Source organism: Rhinoderma darwinii, chromosome 1, assembly GCF_050947455.1.
Source record: "Rhinoderma darwinii isolate aRhiDar2 chromosome 1, aRhiDar2.hap1, whole genome shotgun sequence".
NCBI classification, from domain to species: domain Eukaryota; kingdom Metazoa; phylum Chordata; class Amphibia; order Anura; family Rhinodermatidae; genus Rhinoderma; species Rhinoderma darwinii.
Window position 1 is genome coordinate 517,863,203 of NC_134687.1, and position 15,984 is coordinate 517,879,186.

General features: G+C 44.6%; 1 protein-coding gene across 1 annotated transcript in view; it reads left to right on the top strand.

The window, feature by feature from the left end:
• The first annotated feature begins 515 nt into the window (after positions 1–515).
• LOC142681683 (uncharacterized) overlaps positions 516–15,984 on the top strand; it is an 87,181-nt gene continuing 71,712 nt past the window's right edge. The window contains exon 1 of the mRNA XM_075847298.1: positions 516–936. Within this exon, the coding sequence (XP_075703413.1) occupies positions 731–936 (206 nt within the window). The 5' untranslated portion in view covers positions 516–730. The remainder of the gene's footprint in view (positions 937–15,984) is intronic.

A 15,984-nucleotide genomic window follows, 5' to 3' on the forward strand; every position in this document is an offset into this window, starting at 1 on the left:
AGTTTTGCAACTTGATATAATAAATATTATTTATGTGCATTGCTACATTTTCTCATATGATAACTCATATTGGATATTACAATGATAGCATTTAGGCCTCATGCACACGACCGTGATTTTCGGCTCGGACGGCCGCGGAGTTTCAGAATTGTGGCTGCAAAAACACGTTCGTGAGTTTTCTCAACTTGCCAACCCCCGTCCATATACATTATTAGGGTATATACGCGTCATAGTGGGGGTCACCTCTACGACAAACACATTTCATAGGAAGCTAGTAGATCATCAGTAGATTTTGTAGTGTGGAAGGAAACTAATGGACCCAATGAAACTACACTCTCCCCTATAGGGCCGGGCACCCAGCTTTCCTACAGTCCTGAATGGCAATTTTGCCTAGTTATGCAGCCACATCCCATAACGTTGGGTGCCAGTGGTTGTTATCCAGCTTTTGCAGAATCAGATATGAAATGGCTGAATAAGAAGTCATGCACTTGACTTGTATGTAATGAGGATTTCGTGCGCTTTCAGGGGGATGCTCTCTTGCCAGTAGACGTATATGGGTGACAGGCTACTCCCTGACCTCGAGTACCCGCCATGAACTTCTTCTCTCCCTTCGTCACAAGCGAAACAGTTCACCTCAGCGGGAGAGCACAGGGAACGAGAGAGGGTGTGGGAGGGAACCACGGAGGGGACAGCCCCCGAGAGCGAGTAGTGCTGGGCGGGGAACCGGTGGATGTGTCCGCAGCTGGCTCCGGGCTGTTCCACATCTAGCAGTGGGCAGTCTCTGGACGCCCAGTCGTGCACTATGGCGGCTGCTGTGGAAGTAACTGGGAGCAGCAGCTGTAGCGGGAGCAGCGACACCTCGAGCACCGGAGAAGAGGAGAGGATGAGGCGCCTCTTCCAGACCTGCGACGGGGACGGTGACGGCTACATCAGCAGGTAAGGGCGGCAGGAGGGACGAGCAGCTATAACTTTCCAAGTTACTGCTGAAAAGTTGTCTGCAGGGAGGGCATTCATCTCTGTGTGACTGCGGCAGGCCGGGCTGTGAAGCCTCCTGCGGGGCACTGCAACTCTTTGCTGCACTAGTTCGGGCCCTGGGGACATTCTGCAGGGGTCACTGACCATCCCCAGAAATGAGCCAGGAGTTGCAGAGCACATGTGCCCGGTGTGCTGCCCTGCCCACCGCTCCTGGGTATAGGATGGATGGAGAGAATGGTAACTTTCCTGACAGGGTCCAGTTCTCAGGGTAATGTGGCACTGAGTGTCAGCTGCTCCCAGGTGTTGAGTGTAAGAGACAAGCCAGATCTATGGGTAATGATTTTGGGACATTTGTATCAATGTGTTACCATCTAAGCTGCAATACGTACGTCAGTATAAATGGCACGTGGAACGTGCGCCACATTTATAATCATATGACGTTACAAGGCTCTGTTCACACTGGAGTCATTGGTTCTGTTGTTAGAGGATACATGGTGGATATGACGGATCCTGTAAACTGTTAAATTGACGTACGTTTTCTGCCTGGAAAAAAAATAGAAAGGAAAACTTATTGAAGCCTGACCTTATACTGGTGTGAGCCTAAGGGCTTGTCCACACGCACTATTTACGGATGTAATTCAGGCGTTTTACGCCTGGAATTACGGCCGAAAATACTGCTTGAAAGCGTCGGCAAACATCTGCCCATTCATTTGAATGGGTTTTACGACGTACTGTGCAGACGGTCATTTTTTTTACGCGCCACTGTCGAAAGACGGCGCGTAAAAAAGATGCCCGCGTCAAAGAAGTGCAGAACACTTCTTGGGACGTAATTGGAGCTGTTTTCCATTGACTCCATAGAAAAACCGCTCCAATTACGTCCGTAATGGACGCTGCGAAAAACGCCTGCACCTGCCACTGCGTCTGAAATTCAGGAGCTGTTTTCGCCTGAAAACAGCTCCGTAATTCCAGCCGTAACGGATGTGCACGTATGAACATACGCTTAGGCTGGATTCACACGAGCACATTACGTCCGTAATGGACGGAACGTATTTCGGCTGCAAGTCCCGGACCGAACACAGTGCAGGGAGCCGGGCTCCTAGCATCATAGTTATATACGACGCTAGGAGTCCCTGCCTCTCCGTGGAACTACTGTCCCGTACTGAAAACATGATAACAGTACGGGACAGTTGTCCCGCAGCGAGGCAGGGACTCCTAGCGTCGTACATAACTATGATGCTAGGAGCCCGGCTCCCTGCACTGTGTTCGGTCCGGGACTTGCAGCCGAAATACGTTCCGTCCATTACGGACGTAATGTGCTCGTGTGAATCCAGCCTTAGGGTTTGTCCACATGTAGCGGAATTGCTGCGTATTTTCTGTCCGGAATTGCGGAGGGAAAATACGCAGCAGAGTAAAGTAGCAGTACAGTGGGTGTGATTTAACAAATGTCGTCCACACGCCGCGTAAAATCTCTGACCAGAAATTGATCGGTGGTGCATATTTTTTTGTACCGCGGCGTGCCAATTCCTGCTGCAGAAAGTAGACAATTGCTGCGTTTTTCAGAGGAGATGTCACCATCCCCCAGCATTGAGAAAAACGCAGGAAATGGTGCGTTTTTTTTCCACAGCGGAAAGTCTGCTACTTTCAACCAGATTGCTGCAAAAAATTTCTGCTGCAAATCCGTTCCGTCTGGACAATGCCTATAGCTGGCCACATAGTTGTTAGTTTTTTTTTTTTAGTAAAATGGTACATACGTTTTTTGCTAAAAGTGTGGTTTACTATTTTTATTAGGTGATGTTTTTCACATAACAGATCATGTGACGCAAAGATTTATTTTTGCAACATATTCTCTCTTTTCTGAAAACAATGCCGTAAAGAAGGCAACGCAAATTGACGCTTGGGTTTGTTTTAAAGAGGGGGGGGGGGGGGGGAAATGTATGGAGGTCTATGGGACAAAATTGCCACTAAATGATGGAATTAAATGCCAAAGCCAGGCCTGCTGTGATATTGAAAAAAATGCCATTGACTCAAAAAATGCAAGTTAGGCCTTATTCACATGAACGTGTATTACGTCCGTGATACGCGCGTGAAAATCAAGTGCGTCGCACAGACCTATGTTAGTGAATGGGGCTGTTCAGACAGTCCGTGATTTTCACGCAGCGTATGTCCGCTGCTTAAAACTCACGACATGTCCTATACTTGGCCGTTTTTCGCGCATCACGCACCCATTGCAGTCAGTGGGTGTGTGATCGCGCACGGCACACGGAAGCACTTTTGTGTGTCGCGTGTGATTCGCGCAACAGTAAATAAAGAAATGAAGGGGGAAAAAAAGCACTTCCTTCATTTCCTTTTCTAAACTTCAAAACCGCGTGTCATAAGCATGGCATATGCGTGAAAATCACGCAGCCATGCACCATTCACTGATAACACACGGAAGTGCAACGCGCGCGCTCGTGTGAATAAGGCCTTAAAGTTAAAAAAAAAGAGATGTTTGTATGACGTTTTATTTCTCCCCATTGACTTCAAGCTGACATGGGCTAAAAACGTGTCGTTTTTCCTAAAAACGCTCTGTGTAATTCCACCTCTAAAGGGTTATTCCCAACTCAGACGTTTATGGCATATCTGTATGATATGCCATAAATGTCAGATAGATGCCCAGTTCTGGGACCACCACCTATGTTGGGAACAGGGGTCTTGCCTGGTGAGAAAGCTGCTGGCTGTCGATTTCAGGCAGGCACTGGAATTGGCAGCCAGCGACATGGGAGCTATCAGACATGTAGGGCATATCCTGTGGGTATCATCTGAGTTGGGATCTGGTCACACTGTGTTGGGGTGATTCTGAATTATTTCTCATTTGGCCATTTTTTCAATTTGCATATAGAAATAATATATGCAAAAAGTTTTAGTAATGTCGTGAATCTGCATTGTAAGGCTGGGTTCACACGGAGGTTTTTGCAGGAGGAGAATCTGCCTCAAAATTCAGTTTGGAGTTTTGAGGCAGATTTTCCTCTACCTGCACGCCGATTTTCGTAGCGTTTTTCGCCCCGCGGCCATTCTGCGCCACGGGCATAAAACTCTGCGAAATACGCTTTCTCTGCCTCCCATTGATGTCAGAGGCGTAAACGCCCGAAGATGGGACATGTGCCTTTTTTTCCTCTAGCGGGAAAAAACCGCCTCCCATTCAAATTAATGGGAGACGTTTTGCGGCGCAGTTTCCACATCAAAAAACTCATTGTGAACCCAGCCTAATACTTGTTATTTATTTACTGATTCTGACAGCCTGCTTTTAGGCCCCCTGCACACATTCATTGCAGGCCCGTATTCATTGCAGATTTTCCACCCGGAAATTCCACATTGTTTCTGCAACCTAAATTGACATGCTGCAAAATCAGAATCCGCACCGCAGGTCAATTTCCGCACATCTTTTCTGCTAACTTTTTCTGCAGCGTGGGCATAAGATTTGTTAAGATCCCATTCACTTTTCTGCTATTGTAATTCACTGCGGAATTTCAGCACAGAAATTCCACATCAAATATGCAACATGTGCAGGAGACCTTATAGTCCAAAGCTGCATTCACAAATCTGCTGGCTTCAGAGCTGAACTCTTCCATCATTTCTTGCTGCTAACTTTGGTGATTTGCATTCTGGAAAGTGTTTAGTCTTTATGCCAGGCATAAAGTAATAATATTAATAGTAATTTGTTGTGGGAAAAACCTGTCTGTTGTGTTATAGGAGCTCGGCTAAGCTAGTAAAGACTATGTAAGGCCTCATGCACACGACCGTAGCCGTGTGCACGGCCTTGATTTTCGGGTCGGCCGGCTGCGGACTGTCAGCCGCGGGCCGCCCGCAAATCGTAGGACATGCACATGGCCGCCGTCATTGTTTTCAATGAGTCCGGACCGCAGAAGACGGCCTAATAGGACATGCCCGTTCTTTCTGCGGTGCGGGTTCCCGGGCCGTGCAAAGACCGCAAAAACTACGGTCATGTGCATGGCCGCAATTCTCCCGTGGAATTGCGGCCGCAAAAACACGTTCGTGTGAATGTGGCCTTAACCTTGGAAAGCAATCATTATTTTTTTTTAAAAATTAAATCTGTGTGTTTTGTTCAACTTTCTAAATAGTTTCCCTAAAAAAATATTTTTACTTTTTGAGATACAGCTTCTCTGTTTTCTCTATACAGAGCAGCTATATCATGTGCTAAGACCTGAATCTGTCAGGTCCGCGGGACTGACTGGTTTAGGCTGGGTTCACGCGACCTATTTTCAGGCATAAACGAGGCGTATTATGCCTCGTTTTACGCCTGAAAATAGGGGTACAATACGTCGGCAAACATCTGCCCATTCATTTGAATGGGTTTGCCGACGTACTGTGCAGACGACCTGTAATTTACGCGTCGTTTGACAGCTGTCAAACGACGACGCGTAAATTGACTGCCTCGGCAAAGAAGTGCAGGACACTTCTTTGCCACGTAATTTGAGCCGTTCTTCATTGAACTCCAATGAAGAGCAGCTCAAGATTTACGAGCGTCACAAACTCCTCGTATATTACGAGGAGGAGCATTTACGTGTGAAACGAGGCAGCTGTTTTCTCTTGAAAACAGTCTGTCTTTTAACACGTAAATGCCTGCTATCGTGTGCACATACCCTTAGTGTCAGCGGGTCTGTAATCGATCACATCTAAGTTATGAACTTAGATTTGATGGATAGTAGGTGGATCCTGCCCGCCAGAGACACGCAGGACCCGCTGACACTAAACCCATCAGTCCCGCGGACCTGAAGGGTACAGGATTCAGCGTAATATTACAAAACACACTGATTGACCTTTTTAATTTAACCCCTTAATGACCGCCTATACGTGTTTTCACTGCGGCCATTAAGGGTACTTATGCCAGAGCGCCGCCTTTTCACGGTGAAACTTTGGCATAAGATATCGCCCCCAGGAGGCGGTTAAACTCTGTGTACTCAGCGATTAGAGCTGCAAGTCTAAATGTCCCTTTGTGGGAGGAGTAAAAAATAATAAATTTTTTTTTTTTTTTAAAGTGTAAAAATAAGTTATAAGTTACATAAACAAAAAATGCTTTTTTTCCTATAATAAAAAATTACACACATTTGGTATCACTGCGTTCGTAATGACCTCAACTATAAAACTATAATATTATTTTTCCTGCACGATGAACACCGCAACGCAAAAAAATAAGTAAAAAAAACAATGCTGGAATCACTATTTTTTTGGTCACTACCCCTCCCAAAATATACAATAAAAAGTGATCAAAAAGTCGCATGTACGCCAAAATATTACCAATAAAAACGACAACATATCCTGCAAAAACAACAAGCCCTTAGGCCTCATGCACACGAATGTATTTTTGTCCTCCCGTAAATACTGGCGTAAATATGGGTCCTTGGTCACACGTATTCGACCCGTATTGCACCCGTATTTACGGGCACGTTTTCGCTGCAAAATTGCACTGCACTAATCGGCAGCCCTTCTTTATCAGTGCAGGATAGAGAGAAGGGACTGCCCTTTCCGCAGTAAAAGTAAAAGAAATTCATACTTACCCGGCCGTTGTCTTGGTGACATGTCCCTCTCTTGACATCCAGTCCGACCTCCCTGGATGACGCGGCAGTCCATGTGACCGCTGCAGCCTGTGATTGGCTGCAGCGGTCACATGGGCTGAAACGTCATCCCGGGAGGCCGGACTGGAGAAAGAAGAAGATTAAAGGGAATGTTTCGCTAGAAATGTTTTTTGTTTTTTTTCCAGTTAAACAGTTAGTATTTAAGTGATTAAACATTGTTTTAATTTTTTCACAAGTCAGGAAATATTATAAATTAGATTCTAATTTATAACATTTCCATGTGCTGGTCACTAGAGGGAGCAGTTCCGAAAATTGCAGCATTGCAATGTGGTAAAGCAACCTCATTGCTATATGCTGCAAATTTGGTGTAGACACACACGGTCTAGTGAGCTCACACAATCCCCCGTCCCTTATCCTGGCTAGTGCCAGGAGAAGGAGGTGGTTGAATCTTCTAAACCTCCTACACTGTGCATTCGCTCAGAAAATGGCGGCACACAGTGTAGGAGGATTAGATACAGTGGTAATCAGACAGTATAACACGAACATAATACACACATCACATACACAAACATAACTTACCTGCTCCTGCCGCCGCTGCTGCCTCCGATCCTACTCCTCGCGTCTTTGCTGCCTGGAACATATGTCCGGAAGCCGCGACCGGAAGTAGTCATCTTACTGTCCGGCTGCGGCTTCCGGTCCACATGAAAATGGCGCCGGATGTCGCTCTGCTGAAGACCTATCTTTTGGACTGTGTGGGAGCGGCCCCCATAGAGAAGTAAAAGAAAGAAAAAAGTACAACACAAATAAATAAAATGTATTTTAATACCATACTAAAAGCAAATTTATATAAAAAAAAAATTTTCGCGACACCTTCCCTTTAACTTTTAATACTATTAACTCCAGCGGTAGTCACTGTCCCGGGTGCTGAGAGTTACTGCCGATCGTTCAACTCTTTCAGCACCCTGGACAGTCACTATCCCCTGACATCGCCTAGCAACGCTCCCGTAATTACGGGTGCGCACACGTAGCCACCCATAATTACGGGAGCCCCATAGACTTCTATGGGCCTGCCCGTGCCGTTATTACGGCCTGAAATAGGACATGTTCTATATTTTTCAACGGCACGGGCACCTTCCCGTAAGCATACGGGAAGGTATCCGTGGCCAATAGAAGTCTATGGGCCCGTAATTACAGGCGTTTTTACGTTTGTGTGCATGAGTTCTTACACAGCTTTTTTGACTGAAAAATAAAAAAAGTAATGGCTCTCAGAATATGGTGACACAAAAAAGAAATAATTTTATAAATAAGTGATTTTATTGTGCAAACAATGCAAAACCTAAAAAAACGATATACATATGGTATCGCCGTAATCGTATCGACCTGCAGAATAAAGTAAAATGGTCATTTATAGCCCAGGGTGAACGCCGTAAAAAAAAAAAAAACAAAGAATAAAAAACATTGTCAGAATTTATGGTTTTTGGTCACCTTGCTTGCCAAAAAAATTGAATAAAAAGTGATCATAAAAACGACATGTACGCCAAAATGGTACCAATGAAAACCGCATATTGTCCCGCAAAAAATAAGCCCTCACCCAGCTCCGGTGGAGAAAAAATAAAGAAGTTCTGGCTCTCACAATATGGCGATGCAAAATGTGCTGTGTTCCAAAAGCGGATAAGATTGGGCACCGTTTATCAGTGCGACACTGGCCACATATCTGCGGATTATTATTGATTTACCCCATTATTATACCCTCTTATGTCCGGATGTTCTCCGCACAGATTACATATGCCCCCACATTATAAACTGAAATATCAGCAAAACGCCAAACAGAACTACTACCAAGCTAAATCTGCGCTCCAAATGCCACTCCTTCCCTTCTGAGCCGTACAGCGTGCCCAAACAGCAGTGGCATGTAAAACGGCATATCCGTGGAAAATTGCAATTTTCACTCTGCACCATCCGCAGCGCATTAACCCCTTCGCGCACCACGACTTAATAGCATGTCGTGGTGTGGGGGTAATGTATGGAGCGTGCTCACGCGCTGAGCCAGTGCCATACGTTGGGGGTGTCAGCTGTGTATTACAGCTGACACCTGGGACTAACGGACAGGAACCGCGATCGCGCTGTTACAGGAGCCTGTAAAAATGACAATGTACTGCAATACATTAGTATTGTACCAGTGATCTACTGATTGCTGGTTCAAGTCCCCTAGGGGGACTAATAAAATGTGTTTAAACAAAAGTAAATTATTATTAGTGAAAAAAATTGAATAAATATTTAAATTCCCCAAAAAAAACTTTTCACATTTTTTTGTCTAAAGTAATGTAAAAAAAATAATAAAATACACAAAATTGATATTGCTGTGTCTGTAAAAGTCCAAACTATTACAATATACCATTATTTAACTCGCACAGTGAACGCCGTGAAAAATAAAGAATTTTTAAAAAAATGTAATAAAAAGTGCTCAAAAAGTTGTATGTACCAATAAAAACTACAGCCCGTTCCACAAAAAAATAAGCCCTCACACCACTCTGACGGAAAAATAAAAAAAGTTATGGCTTTTGGAAAGCGGGGAGGGAAAAATTGATCCGTCCGAAAAGGGTTGATTACTTTCTAATGAAAAAACATTTATGACCACATGTGGGGTATTGCTGTACTCGGGAGAAATTGCTTTACGAATGTTGGGGTGCTTTTTTTTCCTCTTATCTTTTGTGAAATTGAAAAAATTCAAAATTTTAGTGGAAATAATGTTGATATTCATTTTCACAGCCTAATTCTAATTCTGCAGAAGACCTGTTGGGTCTAAGTGCTCACTATACCCCTAGATCGATTTCTTAAGTGGTGTAGTTTCCCAAATGGGGTCACTTTTGTGTGGTTTCCACTGTTTTGGTCTCTCAGGGGCTTTGCAAATTCTACATGGCACCCGTAAACCATTTCAGTTAAATTTGAGCTCCAAAAGCCAATTAGCGCTCCTTCCCTTCTAAGCCCCTCTGTGGGTCCAAACAGCAGTTTACTACCACATATGGCATATTTATGTTATCGGGAGAAATTGTTTTACAAATGTTGGGGTCCTTTTTCTCCTTTATTCCTTGTAAAAATTAAAAATGGCTTAAATTCCTTGAGGGGCGTAGTTTCCAAAATGGGGGTCACTTTTGGGGGTTCAAAACAGCATCAATTCTTCTAGGTACACTTGCACAAAGTCATGGATTTTGTAGGATTATAGTCAGGTGTATGAGTAACCAATTATACCAAACAAGCGATAATGATCATCATTTTCATATGTAGGTTGAAACACAGTCATTAACTGTAACAGAAACAGCTGTGTAGGAGGCTTAGGCCCCATGCACATGAACGTGCTTTTGCGGCCATAAGGCTGGGTTCACACGACCTATTTTCAGACGTATTGGAGGCATTTTACGCCATGAATTACGCCTCCAATACGTCGGCAAACATCTGCCCATTACTTTCAATGGGTCTTACGATGTACTGTGCCGACGACCTGTCATTTTACGCATCGCTGTCAAAAGACGGCGCGTAAAATAACAGCCTCGTCAAAGAAGTGCAGGACACTTCTTGAGACGTAATTGGAGCCGTTTTTCATTGACTTCAATGAAGAACAGCTCCAAATTGCGTCTGTAAAAGACGTGGCGAAAAACGCCAGTACATGCATTTACGTCTGAAATTCAGGAGCTGTTTTCTCCTGAAAACAGCTCCGTAATTTCAGACGTAATTGCAGTTATCGTGTGCACATACCCTAATTCCCCCGAAAAATCCACAGGAGAATTACGGCCCCATTCATTTCTATGGGGCCATGTACATGACCGTGGTTTCCACGGTTCGTGCATGGCCCAGTAGCCTGGAACGCAGAAAGAACGGGTATGTTTTATTACGGCCGTGTTCTGCGATCCAGGCTCATAGAAAATAATGGACACGGCCATGTGCACGGCCCGCGAATTGCGGGCGGCTCGCGGATGACACTCCTCTGCCGGCCAACCCAAAAATCACGGCCGTGCACATGGCTACGGTTGTGTGCATGAGGCCTTAACTGGGTAATGAACAGCCAAACTGCTACAAAGGTGAGGTTGTGGAAGACCATTTTATGTCACAGGTCCACCATGGCAAGACATAGCACAGCAACAAGACACAAGGTAGTAATACTGCATCAGCAAGATCTCTCCCAGGTAAGATTTCAAAACAGACCGGGATTTCAAAATGTGCTGTTAAAGCTCTTGTGAAGAAGCACAAAGAAACGGGCAACATTGAGAACCATAGACGCAGTTGTGGGCCAAGGAAATTTAGTGCAGCAGATCAGACACATCATGCTCGCTTCCCTTCGGAAGATGTCCAGCAGTGCCATCAGCTCAGAACTGGCAAAAACCAGTGGGACCCAGGTACACCCATCTACTGTTCAGAGAAGTCTGGCCAGAAGGGGTCTTCCTGAAAGAATTGTGGAAAAAAAGCCATCCCTTCAATGTGGAAACAAGGCCAAGCGACTCAACTATGGAGCTAGGGGGCAGGAAAATGGCAGCAGGTGCTCTGGACTGATGAGTCAAAATTTTAAATATTTGGCTGTAACAGAAGGCAGTTTGTTTGCCAAAGGGCTGGAAAGCGGTACAGTAATGAGCATCTACAGGCAACAATGAGGCATGGTGTAGGTTCCTTTCAAGTTTGGGGCTGCATTTCAGCAAATGGAGTTGGGTTTTGGTCAGGATTAAAGGTGTCCTCAATGCTGAGAAATACAGGCAGATACTTCTCCATCATGCAATACCATCAGGGAGGCGTCTGATTGGCTCCAACTTTATTATGCAGCAACGACCCCAAACATACAGCCAATGTCATTAAGAATGATCTTCCCCGTAAAAAAGAACAAGGAGCCCTAGAAGTGATGATATGGTCCCCTACAAAGCCCTGATCTCAACATCATCCAGTTTGTCTGGGATTACACGAAGAGACAGAAGGATTTGAGGAAGTCTACATCTACAGAAGATCTGTGGTTAGTTCTCCAAGATGTTTGGAACAAACTCCCTGCCGAGGTTGTTCAAGTGCACCTACTTTGATGTTGTTTTGAAGGCAAAGGGTGGTCACACCAACTATGGACTTGACTTAGATTTCTCCTATGTTCATTCACTTTGCATATTATGAATTGATAAAAAAAAAATATTAACACTTCTATTTTTGAAAGCATTTTTACTTTGCAGCATTTTTCCACAACTGCCTAAAACTTTTGCATAGTACTGTGTATTTTTTTTTTTTACAATATGTCACATGCAAATAGTACATGCAAGCACTTTAGTTTTTATTAATTTTTTCTTCTTTTCCTATATATTGTTGATCCTGCCCTGAATTTCTCTTCAATGTATTCTTCAGGTCGATGAATGGATGTTACTTGTGCATCTAAAAATAATGTATACAGAATGTTTTTTTTGCTTGTTTCTCGTTATGTTCACATCAGATTTAACCCATTTCAATGTAAAAGGGGTGAAAATCGCAGTACGCAACACGTGCGAAAATGCTGTAGAAAATTCGCAACAAATCCTTTGTGTGTGGGTATCCATAATCATTTCCTTTACAGGGAATGTAGCTAGAATTTTTTTTTATTTTTTTTTTTCAGTTAAACAATTCGTATTTAAGTGATTTACACATTTGTTTTAATTTTTTTTTAATTTTTTCACAAGTCAGGAAATATTATAAATTAGATTCTAATTTATAACATTTCCATGTGCTGGCCACTAGAGGGAGCAGTTTCCAAAATTGCAGCATGGTCCCTGTGGTAAAGCAACCTCATTGATTTATGCTGCAAATTTGGGGTGGGCACACTCCTCTAGTGTCCTCACACAATCCCGCCCCCCTCCATTCTTCTGGCTAGTGCCAGGAGAAGGAGGGGTTTGAATGTCTTCAAACCTCCTACACTGTGTGCCGCCATTTTCTGAGCGAATGCACAGTGTAGGAGGATTAGATACAGGGCTCAGCAGACAGTATAACCCGAACATCCACAAACATAATACACACATCACATACGCAAACATAAATTACCTGCTCCTGCTGCCTCCGCTGGTCTACGCGCCTTCCTTGCGCCTTCGCTTTGTTGAACATATGGCCAGAAGCCGCGGCTGGAAGTCGTCATCTTACTGTCCGGCAGCAGCTTCCGGTCCACATGAAAATGGCGCCGGATTTCGCTCTACGAACTAGCTTCGTTTTGGTCTGTACGCTTCTGAGAATGGTGCCTGGAGAAGGTGGTGGTTGAATCTTCTAATCCTCCTACACTGTGCATTCGCTCAGAAAATGGCGGCACACAGTGTAGGAGGATTAGATACAGTGGTAATCAGACAGTATAACACGAGCATAATACACACATCACAAACATAACTTACCTGCTCCTGCCGCCGCTGCTGCCTCCGATCCTACTCCTCGCGTCTTCACTGCCTGGAACATATGTCCGGAAGCCGCGACCGGAAGTACTGTCCAGCCGCGGCTTCCGGTCCACATGAAAATGGCGCCGGGTGTCGCTCTGCCAAAGACCTTCCTTTTGGACTGTGTGAGAGCGACGCATGCGCCGTTCCCACACAGACGGCGTACACTATAGAGAATGGAACGGCTCCCGTTCGCATTCTCTGTGGGGTTGTATGTGCCGTATTCTATCTCTGTATGTGTCGATTAACGACCCAGAGGTTAAAAAAATAAATAAATGGCAGCCCCCATAGAGAAGTAAAAATACATTAAAAAGTAAAAATGAGAACACCATTAAATAAAATTTTTGTTAATATATTAAAAGCAATATAATAAAAAAAATAAGTAAATCATGACACCTTCCCTTTAAAGGCTTTGGACACCTTTCGACATGGAAAAAAATATTTTTTAAATGGCAGTGGTTAACTGAGGTTAATGGCGCAATTATCCCCAAGTTCTGGCGTAAATGGTTAATGTCGCACAGTAAAATGCAACCTAAAGAAGGCACATATACATTCATAAATGTGGGCCAAATGTTTAGCTTAGAGCCTATGCTTCAGTATTATTTGAGAATCGGATCATGTCTGCTAACATTAACCCCTTCCCGCAATAGGGCGTAGTCACGCCCTGTAGATAAAGCGTGCACAGGAGCTGTGCGCGTTTTATCTTCAGCGGCTGTCATACACAGCTGACATCCCGCTGCAATGGCCGTTACCGCAGATCGCAGCCATTTAACCCCTTCAATGCGGCTGTAAATGACGTCCGCCGCATTGAAGTGGTTGACAGAGGGAGGGAGCTCCCTCTGTGCCCCCCTGGCGATGGATAGTTGGTGGCGATGGTTGCTATGGCAACCTGGAAGCCGTTGCTAGGCTTCCTGGTTGCCCAGGTACGGTAGCCTATTAGGTCCTGCCCGAAGCATGACGTAATAGGCTAACTGTCAAATGAAGAATGACCGTTACAATACACTGCACTACATAAGTAGTGCAGTGTATTGTACCGGGGATCAGAAGACCAGATCTTCAAGTCCCCAGGTAAGTGTATAAAGAAAAAAGTGAAAAAAAATGTTAAAGGAACAGTGTCATGGCAAATAATTTTTTTTATATGTTAAAGATGTTAGTGCTTTAATAAAAACGTTTTTATTCATTTGTGTGTTTGTGTTTTACTTTTTCTTATTTTTACACTTTTTCTTCCCTATGGGGGCTGCCATTTTTTGTTCCATTTCTGTGTGTGTCGATTAACGACACACACAGACATGGAGTACGGCAGCCACAGTCCCATAGGGACTGTGAACGGCTCCCGTCCCATTCACGTCCGTGTACGGCGTCTGTGTGGGAACTGCGCATGCGCCGCTCCCACACAGTCCTATTCGAAATTGGCGCCGTCCGGCGCCATTTTCCTGTGGACCGGAAGTCGCGGCCGGACTGTAATATTACTACTTCCGGTCGCGGCTTCCGGACTTGTGCACATGGAACAGCGGCAGCAAACGGAGCGGACGGGCCAGAGGGAGCCGCGGCGGCAGGAGCAGGTAAGAGATTTCAATGTATGTTAGTGTTTGTGTGTGTTTACTACTATATGTAAACCTACTACACTGTGGGTTACCTCAAAAAATGGCGACACGCAGTGTAGCAGGTTAAACCTTTCAAACCCCTCGTTTATCCCGGCACTAGCCAGGATAAAGGAGGGGGGGATGCTGAGAGCTCACTAGAGCGAGGGCTTTTAACCCAATGTTGCAATGCTGCAATTTTGGGAACAGCCCCATCTAGTGGCCAAAAATGGGTAGTATTATAAATTAGAAATAATTTATAATATTACATGGCTCGTGCCAAAAAAAAAAAAAAAAAATTTGAACAATGTTTAATCACCCACACACTAAATGTTTAATTTTTTTAAAAAAAACATGTTTTTAGGGCAACACCATGCCTTTAAAGGAAAATAAATACAAGTTTTAAAGGGATCCTGTCATCAACATCTTACCTGTTAAACTCGCCTGACCCCTCAATGGCCGCAGCTGTACAGAGTTCGTTCCTGTTCTCTTCTTTCCTGAAGTCCTCCTCTGGCGGTAAATATAGTAGTTTAAACTCTTCCCGCCTTTTTATGGTAATTATTTTTCCCTCTGGGATGCAGCTTCTTAACCCCGCCCACCGCCGCCACCTGTCCGGCCCTGACTGGCTAAGGAGCTGTCAATCAAAAAGGAGGTGGAGTCCACTCTGAGACGATGGAGGAATGAAAATCTGACTCTTTTCGGATGAAGATTTGACTCTTTTCTGCTCATTTGCATACGGCGCGGGACCACTGAAAATACTAAAGCTACAGAGCTTACTTAGAACATATTTATAGCTTAGATGACAATGATTTTTCACCCACTTTCACCAGGTATTGCTGGCTTTATAGCTAAAATGCTGGTGACAGGTTCCCTTTAACCGCTTCCCGACCGCCCACTGTATATTCACGTCGGCATTTGCTGGGCTCTGTGCAGCGCCAACGTGAATTCACGGTGGGTGTTAAAAGCACGATCCGGGTGTCTCAGAGTAGCGCTGACACCCGGATCGCGCTGTTAACCCCTGCCTCTGGTCCCGGAGACATGACCGGGACCTAATTGGTTCAGGTCCCGGTCATGTGATCGCAGGGAAAGCTTGTTGTAGCAACAAACTGTAAAGTTTGTTGCTACAACAAACTTTCCCGGGGACCGATTGCAGGTGCTGCAATCGGTTATAAGGCAGAACCGGAGGCCATACAACGGCCCCCGGGTCTGCCATGCACGGCAGCCTATGAGAACCAGCCGGAGGCCGGTCCTCATAAGCTTCCTGTCAGTGTGACTCTGTAACAGTTTCTAATACGTTACACTACCTATGTAGTGTAATGTATTATAGCAGCGATCAGTGCTGCCAGTCTTCAAGTAAAAAATAAAGTCATAACTTGTTTTTACATTTTTATAAAACATTTTTATTAAAGTTAGAAAAACAAAAAATGCTTTTTTTTCCTAATAATA